Source organism: Dendropsophus ebraccatus, chromosome 4 (genome assembly GCF_027789765.1).
Source record: "Dendropsophus ebraccatus isolate aDenEbr1 chromosome 4, aDenEbr1.pat, whole genome shotgun sequence".
Classification (NCBI taxonomy): domain Eukaryota; kingdom Metazoa; phylum Chordata; class Amphibia; order Anura; family Hylidae; genus Dendropsophus; species Dendropsophus ebraccatus.
In genome coordinates this window covers 48,262,132-48,279,627 of record NC_091457.1, presented here as the reverse complement: position 1 = coordinate 48,279,627, position 17,496 = coordinate 48,262,132, and the positions used below count along the sequence as shown (strand labels likewise).

General features: G+C 43.6%; 1 protein-coding gene across 1 annotated transcript in view; it reads left to right on the top strand.

Annotated features, from left to right (window-relative positions):
• The first annotated feature begins 5,591 nt into the window (after positions 1-5,591).
• The window catches only part of SLC5A12 (solute carrier family 5 member 12), a 31,474-nt gene continuing 19,569 nt past the window's right edge, over positions 5,592-17,496 (top strand). The window contains exons 1-3 of the mRNA XM_069965767.1: positions 5,592-6,099; positions 7,365-7,430; positions 14,614-14,665. Coding sequence (XP_069821868.1) covers positions 5,743-6,099; positions 7,365-7,430; positions 14,614-14,665 — 475 coding nt within the window. The 5' untranslated portion in view covers positions 5,592-5,742. The remainder of the gene's footprint in view (positions 6,100-7,364; positions 7,431-14,613; positions 14,666-17,496) is intronic.

The following is a 17,496-nucleotide window of genomic DNA, read 5'->3' as shown; positions in this document are numbered from 1 at the left end:
CCCAAAAATTATATTACATACAATATACCAGTATTACACAGTATACTGATACCCATAGTAGTACAGCAGTTGTATAGTGTGCAACAGTTTGAGTTATTAGAGTATACAGTAAAAGTGCTAGCATTAATCCACAACTACCCAAAAGAGCATTTTAGGACACACAGTATAGTATACTATATATATTTATGTGGTTTGTAAATATTAGATGGTCTAGTACAGCTAATACAGTCTACTCAGCTAATACAGCAGCCTGGGAGTCTTAGATCCATACATGCTCCACCTGCTATTCCCGTTTCATTTCTGTGGTGTTTCTGTTACTTTCTGAGGTTTTCAATGGGACACTCTCTGCCAAGTAGGGGCCTTCAGAAAAAAATGCTTTGACTTTAATGGAGTTTGTTACTCAATTGAGCATTCGAGTATTGAAAACTACTCAACATAAATAACCAGCATTTGAATATTTTAGTACTCGCTCATCTCTAATCCTCAGGTTAAATAAAGTGCTGTAGCATGTAGTGAGCATTATTTTTTCCTTGGTGCCACTCTATGTTGTCCTCCCTGCTGCTGATGATTTTAAGGGTGTACTAAAGGAGCTTCTCTTTTGTGTCTGTGTGTGTGCAGTATATAAGAGAAATCCTTGCAGGTAGTTTCAGGAACAACTGAAAATTGGGAATAGAGCCTGGACATAGCAGGGAGATGTCAACGATACTTATATTAAAACATCTTATCTTGAAAAGTCCCCTGAAAGTGCATGTACTGTATGATCTAAGTTACTAACAGTATTAGTCTTGAGCTCAAGTCTCATAGTTAACTAAATAGCTGTCCATTTAACACTGTTCAAAGGTCATTTATTAAAAAAAATTGTGACTTTTTGATTGGTTTAGTGCTTCCTTGTTTTCTGATTTCTACTTTACTCACCAGTTATTATGACTTTTAATAGCTGCAGTAGACAAATTTTAACATGTGACAGATGCCCTCAGTAGTAATATATTCTACAATAGAAAAGTCAGATTAATTAATTTTACACCTTTTTAGTATGTGAAACTACAGCCCCAGTAAGACCTGAGCCGTTGTAATGATGTACTTGGAGCCACTGTTTCATTCATCATCACTCTAGAAGGCTGTGACTTCTTTTTAGAGTCTAATTTTCAGATATCTTAAGCTCCCCTCTTTAGTAGCATATTCATATGAAGTTTTTCCAAATCTGCACCTAAGATGAAATCTTAAAAGTCAAATACGGTAATTCTAGAAAAATCAGCCATTAAGAATGTGAACTGAGCCACTTTATTTTATTTGTATCTACTTTTAAAGTGCCCCATTCCATAGTCTTGTACATATAATAAGGTTAAGGTTAACATGCGGAATGTAACATAAAAAAAAACAAAAAACAACAACATGTATTAAGTAAATGGCAGACACGTACATAGGGAGAGAGGACCTTTACCGCAAGGGTCCTCTGATTTGAAGATATCAAGTCAGAGATGTATAAAGGGTATTTACGGTCTTGTATGTCATGGTTAATAATTTAACCCTTTCACAAACATGGGTCATTGATGCATCAATGCCCAGGTCGTTTTAGGACATCAGCTTATGGGATCATAATGCTGTTACAATCTTGTGACAGCGGCAGGGGGGAGAAGGGTGGAGGCAGACCTCACGGGCGCTTGCCCTGCGTGCCCAGCCTTCCCAACCTCCCCCAGCCGGCCTCCGTAGCCAGGAAACTGGAAGCCTGAGGCTACCATTGGGGCTCTGCGATTACAGCGATGGACAGCAGACAGAGAATTCTCCCTCTGTAGAGGGAGAATTCTCTGTCAGAAGCCCTATAGATACTGCGGTCGTGCTGACCACAGTATCTGTAGGGTTAACTCTCAGCACCGGAGTGCCTTGATAGCAGTGATAGCAGTGATAGCCGGGACTCGCAGTGGATGACACAGGTGCAGCTGGGGTGCAAGGATGGGGATGGGGAGCAAGGATGTTAGACGGAAGGTCACAGAGGAGGATGTTACAGGGGAGATAACAAGGACAAGTACCAGCAGTTTTGTAGAGCCGGGGTTAAGGAAAGAACAATTTCATCAAAAAATGTATTTAAGGTGGAGGTGGCAGGAGCTGATGGTAAGCACCTGGATGTGCGGGATCGAATGACAGAACAGAATCAAAGGTTATTGCAAGACAGGGGATAGAGTATAGCCATTGAGTGTAATTAACAGACTAGGCGTGTGTGTGTGTGTGTTGGGGTGGGGGGTAGATGATGCACTCTGTTTTGTCCATGTTGAGTTTTAAATAGCAGGAGAAGGAAGTTATACTTGATAGACACTCTGGGATCCAGCATAGCTGAGAGGTGACATCCGGACCAGAGAGATTGGTTCGGGTGTCACCAGCACTCTGACCTTGCAGTAGAGCAGTAGAAGGTGTCATGAATATTGTCAGTTAACCCCATAAAAATGCAGTTTTTTTTATTTAGCATTTTTGTGCCTTCTAGAAGACATTAGTACTTTATTTTTGCATCAATAGCTGTATAAGGCCTTGATTTTTACCAAACCAATTGTACTTTGTAGTAGCACCTTTAGTGGCTCGATTTCATGGCATCATTCCCTGCAGAACGGGAAAAAAAATTATCTGTATAATAAAATTAAAAAATTCTAAAAATCTATTTGCTTGTCAGTGTTATTATAGCAATATCCAATACTGTATATACAGTTCTATCATTTGCATTGCTATATTCTGACCTAGTATATTATATTTTATTAATTAATCTACAGAGCTGTGTGAGGGCTTGTTTTTGCATGCTAATCTGTAGTTTTTATTTTTAGATGACCAAACAGGCAATTCTGTCATTGGGTACTTATTTTGCATTATGGCATTCATCATGTGGGATAATTAATATTACATTTTAATAGGTGAATCCTATTCTGTTAAAGGAATTCTCTGGGCATTTAGGAGATGCCATCTGATGGGTGAGAAGCCAGTACCTGGCACCTCCACCAATTAGCTGATCAGGTGAGCCACTGCTCTGGCATATACCAAATGATAGGGGCCGAAAGCTGTGTCCCATTCATTGTGTAGTGGTGGCCGGATAACTGCAGTCAGCTGTGATATCCTTGTTGTAACTGTTCCATAATTTCTTATACATTATATAGAGCCATGTGGGGTTGGTATCTACTACTATATGGTAAGTATATGGGGAAATATGTGGTTATGCTGTTGCAGTATTATTAATCCATTATATGGTGGTAATATTAGTCTCAGTATACTGTCAGTAACAGTATGATTGTAACTAGAGATGAACGAACCTTGAGCATGCAAGAGTCCATCCGAACCCGATCGTTCGGCATTTGATTAGCGGTGGCTGCTGAAGTTGGATAAAGCCCTAAGGCTATGTGGAAAACATGGATATAGTCATTGGCTGTATCTATGTTTTCCAGACAACCTTAGAGCTTTATCCAAGTTCAGCAGCCGCCACTAATCAAATGCCGATCGTTCGGGTTCGGATGGACTCGAACCCAAACCCGGTTCACTCATCTTTAATTATAACATGTATTATGATAATATTTGTCGCTTGTATAATGATAATTTTTACTAACTGTATAACTGCATTAGTTACATGTATTTCATATCATATGTAGAAAATTAACTTAAAGTGACACTGTCACCCCTTTTGTGCATTTTGACATCTCTACACACATGTAATGGGTAAATTTAGTGGTTTTCATACCTTATTTTATATCATACGTCATGGTACTTGTTCAAATAAAAAGTCATCTTTTATCAACAGCAGATTATGTTAAGTGGGCGGGGTCTCACGATATTAGCGCCACTTAGCCCCAACCACAACACCACAGTTGGCCCCACCCCCTCACCAGCCATTGGAACAGGCTGGCCTAAAGGTCTAGGCCCCACCCCCTCTAGGTCGGCCCACCAATGGCCGCCAAGGGGGCGGATCCAACGTGGCATTGTGGGCGGGGCTAAGTGGCGCTAATGCTGCGAGGCCCCGCTCACTTAACACAATCTGCAGTTCATAAAAGATGACTTTTTACTTAAACAAGCACCAAGACGTATGATATAAAATAAGGTATGAAAACTGCTAAATTTACCCTTTACACCTGTGTAGAAATGTCAGAATGCACAAAAGGGGGTGACAGTGTCACTTTAACTTTTGTGTTGTCTGTGAGATACGGTATATATTATCCTCTTGTGTGTGGAGTGCAAAACATAGCTGAAGGGCAGACCCCAAGAATGAATTCCTTTGGTGAGCCAATGTAATGCTGCCCCTCCCTGCGATGACAACTGACTGACATCCTATAATTATGTTTATTGGGGCAGATCGGACTCCAGAACTGTCTGGTGTATGACAGATATATGACCACATACAGTATATGCAAAAAAGAAAGACTGTGGAGCCTCGTTTTAAAATCTCAAAATACAGGACTAGCAAGATATTCCTCCGGGAAGGGACCAGCCAAGGGGTGGCTCCTGTAGAGAAACCACCAAAAGCACCATATTAAGTGACCCTATAAGTAAATGTAATGAAAAGGGAAAAAAACTAGGCCAGGTATCCATCCACAGACAGCTCTTTCGGGGTGTTGTCCCTCATCAGTGTGGAGCAGAATTCTGGCTAGGTTGAAGCAATGCTTAGTAGAGCCATACTCCACACTGATGAGGGGCAACACCTCGAAACAGCTGTCTGTGGATGAATACTTGGCCTTAGTTTTTCCCTTGTCATTACATTGACTTATTGGGCAACTTAATATGGTGGTTTGGGTAGTTTCCCTACAGGAGCCACCCCTTGGCTGGGCCCTTCATTGAAGGATATCTGGCTAGTCCTGTGTATCAAGACTCTTAAATGAGGCTCCACAGGCTCTCTTCTTTGCATATTCATGTTTCCCAGGAAGCAATGCACCTAGGATTTCACTGTACTGAGTACTTTAACCAGCAGCTGACAGTGTTATCTTTGGCTGGTCTCCCTGAGATCATTGATCTGTTTCACATACAGTATAAGAGATGACGTAGAAAGGTTGCAGTGTATTTTTCTAGTTTTCTCCTTTGACATTTATGGGACTGACGTAAATGGCCTGGCATGCTTGCTCAACTGCTTCATGTGCATTAGGGGTGTTATGCCATAAATGTCTTAAATGGGAATAACGATTTAATTTAATTGGACAAATTGTAATCATTTATTGCCCCTGTAGGGGCAATAAACTTCATTCAGATTTTGTTGGCAACAAAAATGAACAATTCTAACATTTTACTGAATATTCAGAATTAGGCTGGCCTTAATGGACGCTTTCTATTTTATCTTCATTTGAAAAAATGAACTGAGAAAAGTTGAGTGGATGAAGCCACAATTAGTTTGAATCTCATCCTCGTGTTTATTATAAGTACACATTAGCATACTTTCTTTTGCAATAAAAACTCATTTTATGACTCCTCCACACTCATAAAGGACGATTTATGTTTGTACAAGTAATGTTTAACCAAATAATAAGACAGATTTGACAAGAGTATTATCAGGTGATTATGGAATACCATTGGTTCTCTGCCAGTCCTTTGCCTCACCTCAAGACGCATTATATTCCCAGATAAGTGGTCAATATACCTCTTTGCACTTCAAGGCACTGCTCCTATCTTTTCACACACTACAATTTCCAATCGTTATTGGAGTCAATCTCTAATTGATTTTTGTGTTTACTTTATGGATGAAGTATAGACAGGTCACCTATATTGACGGAAAATAACAAAGCATCAAAGATGTCAAAATTTGAAAAACCTTTGATAAGTAATTTTGCGGTGTGGGACTATGTTGTGTTTGCAGCTATGCTGGTTGTCTCAGCAAGTATCGGCGTCTTCTTTGCGATTAAAGAAAGGAAAAAGAAAACATCAAAGGAGTTTTTGATTGGTGGTAGACAAATGACATGTGGACCTGTAGCTTTGTCATTGACAGCTAGTTTCATGTCTGCAATCACAGTCTTGGGGACACCTTCGGAGGTTGTTCGCTACGGAGCATACTATTTCTTTTTCTTTATCTCCTATACATTTGTAATCATTCTGTCTGCAGAACTCTTTATACCAGTGTTCTACAGATCAGGAATAACAAGTACATATGAGGTGAGTCAAAGGCACAAGAAAATGGACAATATTGTGTCATTATTTAACTCTTAATTACATATCTGATTTAGAAAATTATTTGAGCCGTGGAACAAAAAGATTTCAGACAGACCCTATTTTTGAAGAAAGATTGTTGTTGTTTTTTTTTTTGTAATATCAAAACTACTCTGAAATCCAAAATATAAAAATTGAAAACCCATAAAAGCAATTGTTGCCTAAATAACACATGCCAATGAGAGATTGTGCAATCTATATCCCAAGTTGTTAGTTGTTCATGCAGTATATAACATTTTATACATTGCATATGAGTAATTGGACGTTACTACCCACATTTCAACAATAAGATGAAGTGACACTAATGTCTATAGACTTTATTTCTAGCTAATCTGTTCTTTTTTCTTTTTTTTAAATCTTCCAAACGATATGTAGGGTTCTAGATGGGCCATCAATATCAGGTTGGCAGGACTCTGACTCCCGGCTTTCCTGACATTGAGCTCAAAGTAGCCATACCAGCATTGTAGCCTCTTGGTTGCCTACCAGGCACGACTCCAGCTGTACTTTGCATTGCAGCTTATCAATTTACTTTATTTTAAGATGATAATGAAAAAATGTCTAGACTTCTATCTACAGATCAATATTCATTACTGAGACATCAAAGGAAGTTTCACAACTTTTTTATTTTCAATGTTTCTTTAGACAAAGTGAATTCAACATTATTTATTTTATATAATTTTCTGTGGTACATTTTATTTTTCTGAAATTTTTAACAATAGCCACCATTCTCTAATTAGGGAAAGAGCAAATACAGAACTGACCTTGCTGCTGTTAATGTGGCCATGCTTCATCAGTTATCTCTCCCATCCTGGCCCCATACACAGGAAAATTCAGCACGGGAGAGTGATCCAGTGTTTCTATAGGGAGGGAAGGGTTGGACCATGGCCAGGTGGCCCCTGGCTGGGGCTTATTTCCCCCAGACCAAAGGGGTCGGGCAGTGATTTTCCATCAAGCTCGACCCCTATCTTCACTGACATAATCTGTTGGTGGTTGGACGGGTAAGCCTCATACACCTCTGATGATGGCAGATATGGCCGGCAAAAGTATAAGGTGTATGGGGCCCTTTAGAGATGGGTGCTCAAATTTAGATGGTTTTCTAGAAAATACAACTGTTTAAATTAATTTTGCTAAATGGATTGGGATGATCCTTGCTAGACAATTAGTTCTAACAACATCAGTATTTTAATGCTTTATGTTTTTCTTTCCTATAGTACCTGGAACACCGATTCAACAATATTGTCCGATATGCAGCAACAGTTATGTACATTGCACAAACGGTAAGAACCTGTGGATACAAAAACATAAGAGGAGACAAGTTCGGGTTTGCACAAACCCAAACCCTCTGCATTTGAATTTTGCTGCCTTAAGAAGATAGATGCAGCCTTAGGGCTGCCTGGAAAACATGTCATAGGTCTCCTTAGTACTCCACAGCAGAGTCTTGCACAGTGCCCCCCCCATATAGGAATCAGCTATAGTGACCTATTACAGTATAAGTCATTGTACCCTGATGGCTAGAATGGCTTCACCCCATTTTTCTGTCCTACAGTAGCACAAAGTTACATGTAGATGGCCATGACATCAACGTTCTATTAGCCCAATAACCAGATAAGTGTTTAGAAAAATGTGATCATGCGACTTCTCATGCTGTTCACAAGTCGACTTGAGGCATGGCAAACCACTCTTCTTAAAGGGTGGCCCTTAGGTCATTGAGATTCTATGGTATAGACATATGAGCCTCTACATGGTGACTTAGTTGATTCCATAGATTTTCTATGTGATTAAGGCATGGAGACCTTCATTTGTAGTACCACAGTCTTCAGCAGCTGTTCCTTAAAGGAGTAGTTCACACACACAAAAAAAACTTTCTGGCACCAATTGATTTGAAAGATTTTTTTTTGTGAACTATCCTTTTAAAAATGGAACCTTGATGAGCAAAAATGTCATACATGAAGATAAAATTCGACCTGTGTTGTTGTAGAGGTAACATGTTATGATGTTATTCCAGTAGCATGTCACTGTACTACTTACAAAGTGTAGGGTAGTCCTGTATTGACTAGACACTCCTGGCCACACTGTAACACCATCACCAAAGGCTCATTGCCTTGCATGGAACAGGGAGCATCTATGTTGGACAAGGTGCCAGTGGGCCTGAGTGCTGTTCACTGATGAAAGTTGATTCATGCTGAGCAGAAATAATGGCCACCAACGATTTTGGAGACATCATGGAGAATGCTATGCATCAGCCACTGTTGCCTCCAGATGAACTTTTGGTGGTGGTGTTACAGTGTGGCCAATTGTGCCTCATCAATACAGAACTGCCCTACACTTTGTAAATGGTACAGTGACAAGCCCATACTACTTAAATAACATCTTTAACCCCTTCCCGTACGAGAACAGAACTGTACGTCCTCTCGCGGGCGTTCAGATTGGGGCCGCGCGGCGACCTCCCTCTGAACCAACGCGGTCCCAGGTGCCGCATGTAGCCTGGGGCCGCAGCTATTAGCCGGCATGGTCCGATCGCTGTGCCCGCTAATTAAGTCTTCAGATGCAGCTGTCAAAGTTGACAACTGCATCTAAAAACTTCATTGCAGCTTTTCCCTGGTGTCTAGTGGGGAGATCACTCCCCCTTGATGTTGTCACGGAGGAACGTTCTCCCTGTCTGGAGCCGGCCGTGGGTCTCCGCCGTAATGGCGCTGATCCCGGCTCGGCATTCTATTGCTTTTGGCTGCAGCAGCCAAAAGCAATAGAACACTGATCTCATTGATCTATGCTGTATATCATACAGCATAGATGTTAATGAGAGATCAGAGTGCTTATACTAGAAGTCCCCCAGGGGGGCTTCTAGTATAAGTGTAAAAGAAAAAAAAAAGTGTTATTAATAAAAAGCCCCCTCCCCTAATAAAAGTTTGAATCACCCCCCTTTTCCCATGTTTTTAAATAAATAAATAAACATTTTTGTTATCACCGCGTGCGTAATCGCCCGAACTATTAATTTATCACATTCCAGATTCTGTACGGTAAACGGCGTAAGCGCCAGAAAATCCCAAAGTGCAAAATTGCACATTTTTGGTCGCATCAAATCTAAAAAAAATGGAAAAAAAACGATCAAAAAGTTGCATATGCGCAATAAAGGTATCAATAGAAAGAACACATCATGGCGCAAAAAATGACACCTCACACAGCCCCATAGACCAAAGGATAAAAGCGTTATAGGCCTGGGAATAGAGCGATTTTAAGGAACATATATTTGTTAACAATGGTTTGAATTTTTTACAAGCTATCACATAATATAAAAGTTATACATGTTACATATCATTGTAATCGTACTGACTTGAGGAAAATATGTAACATGTCAGTTTTTCCATAGAACACACGGTATAAAAATGAAGCCCCCCCCCCCCCCAAAGAAAACTAATTGTGTTTTTTTTTTTTCAATTTCATCGTACATATAAATTTTTTCTGGTTTTGAAGCATAATTTATGCAAACATTCAGCATGTCATTGCAAAGTACAGTTAGTGACTCAAAAAAATAAGGGCTCATGTGGGTCTCTAGGTGTAAAAACGCAAGGAGGAAAAAACGAAAATTAGCCTGGTCCTGTAGGGGTTAATCCACTCATTGTGTCTCTGCATGAACAATACAGGTCTATCTTCATGAACAACAATTCTTTAGCAGATCAAAGTCACATCAGTAGGAAATGGTTGCTGGAGACTAGGGCAAACTTAAAGTGGAAAATCCTATGGGATCAGTCGCCGATGTTAACGGTTCAATAATTTTTATTGAAAGATTTTCAATTTTTTTTTAACAAGAATAAAAGTCACAAAACAATAACAATAGCCAATGAGGCAGAGCTATGAGGGAAGACTGACCACACAACAGTTACAAACAGGAATATAAGGGACTACACATCGTTGATCATCATGTTAATGCAAATGACGTTATTCACAGTCCAAGGTCCAAGGACCTTAATGAAGTATAATGATCAGTTATTTGGCAATGTAGAAAATAAGATCAAACAAAACAAAACAAAACGGAACAGTTGCAGCTATGGGAGAGCATGTATGTGCAACATAGCAAAAAGAAATAATATACTCAGAGTAATATTAATGTGTAACAAAAACAGCCAGAAAGAAGGCATGGTACAGGACAGTCACCATGTTAAAGCTTGTAACTCTGTAACCCAAAATATCAATGACCTGAGGGCTGCCCTCTAAAGGCCCCATTACACAGAACAATTATCAGCCGATATCGGCCATTACGAACAATAATTGTTTGTGTAATAGAAGGCAACGATCAGCTGACATGAACGACTGGTGATCGTTGCAGTCGTTTGTCTTTTAACATTGTTGAAAGACAAACGACTCATACAGCAACAATCTGCTGCCGTCGCTCCGAGAAATAGGAGCTGCAGCAGCAGACCGCTGCTATATGCTATGGGCTGCCCGGACGATCAGTGATCACCTGGGCAGCCCCCCCCCTCGCACCTCTCCGCGCCCCCCACCCGCTGGCTTTCACCTGTTCGCTGCTACCGTGTGTAATAACGGCGGCAGCGAGCAGGGAACCAGGAGCTGACTGACATCGCTCTTTTGCTCCCCATAGTCTCCCTGTGTAATAGGGGTGTAACGCCTGGTGTAGTGGATCCACTGGACCGTCACCAGCGATGGCACTAACCTCACCAGGGAGCGGAGTCTAAGGGGCCGCTGGTTCTCACCAGAGCCCGCCGCAAGGCGGGATGGACTTGCTGCGGCAGGCGACCCCCAGGTCGCTACCCCTGGCTTGGTTGCTAGTGATGGCAGGCGAGGCGTGGCAGGAGCAGTAGGCAGGAGATGGTACTGGCAGAGGTCTGTAGGCGTAACCGCAGGTGACAGGCTGAACACAGGAGCAATGGTGTAACAGGGGAACAGGAACCAGGAACAAGGACTTGGGACCAGGTAACGGATAGGACTCAGGAACAAGGACTAGGGACCAGGTAGCGGATAGGAATCAGGAACAACAGGGAGCTGGGCCAAACGCTATGGGAAGCATATAGAGGCTCCAACACAAGGGACAGGGCATGCTGGGATTTATAGGGAGTGATTGGGTGCAACTACCAATTAGGAGCGCACTGCCCCTTTAAATCTGAGACAGCCGGCGCACGTGCGCCCTAGGAGGCGGGGACGCGCGCGCCGGCCGGCACAGCGACGGACAGGAGCGTGGAGAGGTGAGGCGCCCCCCGGGGCCGGAGTAACGGCAGCGGCGGGTCCCTGACTATGGACACCGGCTGCTGCATGGGGCAGGAGGCGGTCGCGGCGGCGGCCCGGAACGCGGGACGCCGCCGTGGCCGTGACAGTACCCCCCCCCCTTTGGCCTCCCCCTCTTTCTTGGCTGCAGATGGCACAGGAAGCCACAAAGTCTTTGACATCTTGGAACAGACTGGGCCACCAGTAGTGGCGGGAGATCCGTTGGCCGGTCTTACGGACTCCAGAGTGCCCGGCCTCCAATGAGGAATGTCCCCACTTCAAAATACCTCTTCGAAGCGCAGGGTGAACATGGGTCTTTCCGGGGGGTACTCTCCGAAGAGTAGAGGTGACAACTGGTACTAGGCGATCAGGAGGTATAACGTGGCAAGGGGATGTGGGTTTGTGGATGAGATCCTTCTGTAAGTTCTCCCGGTGGTAAGAGGACATGACCTCAGTCTCGGGTACGGAGAGAGGGTACACCTCGGCAGAGAAGGGATCCGCCAAGTCTTGGTCTTCTGCCGATAGACCGGATAGAGGCTTGGCTGGGTCGGATGACGACATAGAGTACTTGGTCTGAGGTGACTTGAGACACTGGCTGGAACAGTCCTGACCCCAACAGAGAATCTCCCCGGTTCTCCAGTCCAGCTTAGGGGCATGTAATTGCAGCCAAGGGAGTCCCAGGAGGACGGCGGGGGAAGAATGGGGCAGGACGTAGAAGGATATCTTTTCCTGATGTAAAGGACCCACCTGGAGGACTAAAGGTGCGGTCTGGTAGTACACACGGTCGGTAAGAATTTCGCCCGTGACCGAGGAGATAGTCAGGGGCCTGGCTAGTCGGGTCACGGGTAGCCGCCATCTTTGGACCAATGTTGCCGCAATAAAACTGCCTGCTGACCCAGAATCGAGAAAGGCAGTAGTCTGGTGATTTTGTCCTGAGGGAGTCCGGATGGAAACTGGCATAGACAGACTTGGAAAGGTGGCATTCACACCTAGGGACACCTGTCCCACTGGACCTAGGTGCGAGCATTTTCCGGACGTTTGAGGACGTAGGGGACATCCCAGCCGAAAGTGATCCGAACCACCGCAGTAGAGACAGAGATTCAGCTCCAGACGACGGATTCTTTCATCAGGCGTCAGGTGGACCCGTTCCACCTGCATAGGAATCTCAGGAGAGGGCTGGGACATCGGAAAGTCAGGATTCTGGAAAACCGGCGCCAGCTGGGGATGGCGACTGGAAACGGCTTAGTAGATGTTCATGCCGAACCTCCTCCTCCCTCTCCGAAAAACGAGTATCAACTCTGGCGGCCAGTAGGATGAGTTCGTTCAGGGAGGTAGGTAGGTCTCGGGCGGAAAGCACGTCTTTCACTTGACTGGATAGGCCCTTCTTGAAGGTGGCTATTAGAGCGGCTTCATTCCAGTCCAATTCAGCCGCCAGGGTACGGAACTGGATGGCGTAATCGCCAACAGAGGAGCTCCCTTGAGAGAGGTTGAGGAGAGCAGTTTCAGCTGAAGAAGCACGGGCAGGTTCCTCAAAGACGGAGCGAAACTCGAATAGGAAGGCCCGGAGATTGGCAGCAACAGGATCATCACGGTCCCACAGTGGCGTGGCCCAGGCCAGAGCTCTACCTTCCAATAGGCTGATGATGAAAGCCACTTTAGAGCGCTCGGTGGAAAACTGACTACTTAAAAGTTCAATATGCATGGTGCACTGAGTCAGGAATCCTCTGCACAACTTGGAGTCACCAGAGTATTTGCTTGGGAGAGCAAGTCGGAGTGTAGAAACAGCGTCAGGAGGTGGTGTGCGCTGTAAGGCGGCAGTGAGTTGCTGGATCTGCTGCGACTGTTTCTGGATTTGTTGCGCCTGTTGAGCGACCACTCTGGCGACGTCACGGAGATCAGGCACCTCGCCGGGATCCATGGTTGGAGCCTACTGTAACGCCTGGTGTAGTGGATCCACTGGACCGTCACCAGCGATGGCACTAACCTCACCAGGGAGCGGAGTCTAAGGGGCCGCTGGTTTTCACCAGAGCCCGCCGCAAGGCGGGATGGACTTGCTGCGGCAGGCGACCCCCAGGTCGCTACCCCTGGCTTGGTTGCTAGTGACGGCAGGCGAGGCGTGGCAGGAGCAGTAGGCAGGAGATGGTACTGGCAGAGGTCTGTAGGCGTAACCGCAGGTGACAGGCTGAACACAGGAGCAATGGTGTAACAGGGGAACAGGAACCAGGAACAAGGACTTGGGACCAGGTAACGGATAGGACTCAGGAACAAGGACTAGGGACCAGGTAGCGGATAGGAATCAGGAACAACAGGGAGCTGGGCCAAACACTATGGGAAGCATATAGAGGCTCCAACACAGGGGACAGGGCATGCTGGGATTTATAGGGAGTGATTGGGTGCAACTACCAATTAGGAGCGCACTGCCCCTTTAAATCTGAGACAGCCAGCGCGCGCGCCAGCCGGCACAGCGACGGACAGGAGCGTGGAGAGGTGAGGCGCCCCCCGGGGCCGAAGTAACAGCAGCGCCGGGTCCCTGACTATGGACACCGGCTGCTGCATGGGGCAGGAGGCGGTCGCGGCGGCGGCCCGGAACCGGGGACGCCGCCGTGGCAAGGGGCTTAAGAAGAGTAAGCTGCCTCGTCTCAGACAACAAGTCAACTTTGTAGTCAAGCTGTATTTGATGCTCAAGGGCACCCAACAAATTATTGAGATTTGACATATTTTGTTGGGGTATACTCACCTTTGGTGTTGGCATTTGTTTCAATAAATTGTTGGAGATGAGGAAATCACCATTGAAAGCATCTACTTTATTTCCCTACTTTCATGCATGATATAATATCATGAACAAAATATCAAAAACAGTATTTTGTTGTTCAGTCATATCCTGCTAAATAAACAGACACCAGAAGTAAACCCAACAGACCCCATTGAAGTCGATATATTAGAAACATAGAAGAAACAGAAGAGGGCTTTGGATATGGGACGAAGGTGGTGTGAATATTAATAGTTAACCAAATAGTAAGATAATTATACACTAGGAACAGCAAAGGCAAAGCAACAGTATAAAAACAGTGCTGGTATCATGAAGCCTGAGGTATAATGTTTTTAATATTGACCACAGGACCTCTTTAAATTACTTGTTACTAAGATCAGTACTGAATTATATTACAAGCCAGTATTTATCTCATAAATAAGCTATGTATTTCATACTAAGCCTAAAGCCTGTATTGTAATTATCATTTACAGATTCTTTACACTGGAGTAGTAGTCTATGCGCCGGCATTAGCTTTGAATCAAGGTAAGTAAGCATATGAACTTTCCACGGTGCACTATAACTATATTGTTCTTATTCTTAAAAAATTTACTAAAAATAATACCTATTCAGTTTCTTAGTGTTACACTTAAAATAGCCAACAAAAATTCCCTTGGAAAAGTTAGAGGCATTAAACACATGTCAGCTCTGTAAGAATAATATCCCTCTGTTGCAAGCTGTGTGCCATAAGGTAAAACACCATAGGTCCAGTGTAGGAATGATCATTATTCCTAATCAGCCACAATCCTGCCAAGCTGCTACATATGGGAACTTGACCTGTGTCCCTACCATAAGGTAAATCTGAAATTAATTATTCTTGTCTCCATCGTAAATCAAGGACATAATTACTTCTTATTACTAGTCCGAGTGACTGCTATCTGGACTTTATTTATGAAGAGATGTCATTTTCTTTAATTTTTTTTCCCCTGCTTGCATACTTCCATATTTCAAATGCACAATACCCTAATAAGCAATGGCCGACCTGACACAGAATCATTTGGCTGGGATCTCCAGCTATCCTAAGAATAGTGGCCTCAGACACTGGATTCATTAATCAGCAGAAAACATATTTTCCTGGCATTGAATTAAATTTTTTAAAGGGAACTAGTCACCTCCCTTGATGGATTGTGAACCTGCCCCAGTACCATGTAGCTTGTGAGCACAGCTCCGGCGGGGCAGCAATTAAAAAATAATTTTTAATCATAATTTTTAATCACAACCTGGTAACTAGGCATTGTGGTAGAGCTGCAGCAGCATGTAGTGCCATTGCCTCCGCCCACATGACTTCCCAGCCAGTTATACATTGACAGTCTGAGCTCTGGGAACTTAAAGCAAAGGCCTGGGCTCAGGCTGCCAACCAAGTTCCCAGCAATCAGGCTGCCAATCAAGTGTGCGGCTGGGAGGAAGGCAGAGGCAGCTTGCCACTGCAGCTTCACCCTAGTGCCTAGCTATGTGTGCCAGCTAAAATATACTGGGGTCGGTTCACACTCTACCATGGAGATGACCGATTTCCTTTATCCAATATTTTTGTGGTCACTTTACCAGCAATTAGGACATTAATGCAAGATGGTAGTGTTCACTGTTTTCTCTAAAAGGGTTATCCCTTTTCATACCACAAAGTTGAGAAATGTTGGTAATAGCTGTATTCTGTAGAAAAAAATCTTATTGACTCCAGGTGCAGTAATAATGAAAAAGTAATTAAACTTACCAATCATTATGACAGCACCAGGTTCCTGCAGCTCTCTACTGTTTACTGGTTCCTATGGCGTGTTGTCATTGAAGGAAATGCCTTTCAACCAACCACTGCCTGACAGGACCCTAAAACAATTAGACATTTTTTTACCACCCTAATAAAGAGCAAACTTTTCAAAGGGTCGGTTCTACAAACTTTTATTTAAAGTTCAGGTTCGTGCCCAACCAAACTTTAACGAACCGCACTTAAACAGTTAAACAATTTCAGAAGTTTAGGTGTTTAACTGTAGTTTGTAAAACTAAGCCCATCTTTCCCAAGCTTTTTTTCGATGACAGTCCACTCAGCCAATCACTGGTCGGGGATGCTGTTGATCAGCCAGTGATTGGCTGAGTGGGCTGTCACTCTTGTCTTAGGATTGACAGCCTGCTCAGCCAATCACTGGCTGAACTGGATCGGACAGCACCACTGCCAGTGATTCTGTCATTCTTATCTTTAGAGTGATAGCCTGCTCAGCCAGCCAATCACTGACTGTGGTGCAGTTCCGACTCAGTCAGTGATTGCCTAAACAGGCTTGAAGACTCAGAAGACTGGATGAGGACAGGGGGGGGGGGGGGGGTTGGAGTGTGGACAGATTAAAAAACACTTTCTTAATGTGAGGCCGCCATCTTGATGCATTTGTTCACAACTTTGGTTCATTAACAAATTGATTTTTTTTGCAAAGTTTGAAACGTATCTGGTTTCATTTTGCTGTTTCTTGCATAAAATACTCTTTTATCAATTCTAATATGTGGTGCTTAGGGAAGGCCAAGAAGAAGAATTTTTATTTCCTTGTTCCTTCTTACTTTCGCTGTAGAAAGAGATAGTGGGATTTTGAGAATTTTCTTGACATCCACAGCATACACTCTCTCATTTGTTCTTATTTGTTATCTGGATATCATATTTGTTAGTAGAACTACTGTACCCTTTTAAGCAATTATTTATTTGACAAAAATGTAAAGTTTTAAGCTTCCCTTCCCATAATAAATCGAAATGAAGATAAGACAGCACATAGCTTATAAAGATAATGATGTTAACAATATTTCTGAATACATTCCATGTCCAAGCCAGAACGCTAGCTTATTTTTTTATGCCATTTGTTTTCTTGATCAAATTTTCTAACACACAAAAGTGGTAATAACCTCATTTGACATGGCCCTCACAATATCTGATTAGATAATCTAAGTAATGCGTCAGTAGCATACACCAGAAAGAATTATATTGGACTTGCAGACAAAGTACATTTGTTGATAAGCATATATGTCAGGAACCGGTGACACCAGACACACAGAGACAGTGCACCCTAAGCTCAGCCCCGCCCACTGACTCTACCTACTTGCCCCCCTAGGCTAAACCCTAGGGCAGCAACTGGGCGGTGGTCCCTGCACTGGCTTGGTGGGACACAAAGACAAGACAGACAGACAAAACACAATAAAGAATGGTCGACAGTCCGGGTCACAACAATCGGGCAGCGCAGTACAAAAACACAATCCAACAAGCAAGGTCAATAAACAGGCAATATGTTCAGGGGCAGGCAGCAAGCAGGGATAGTCAGAATACAAGGCAAAAATAGTCAGAATAAACAGAG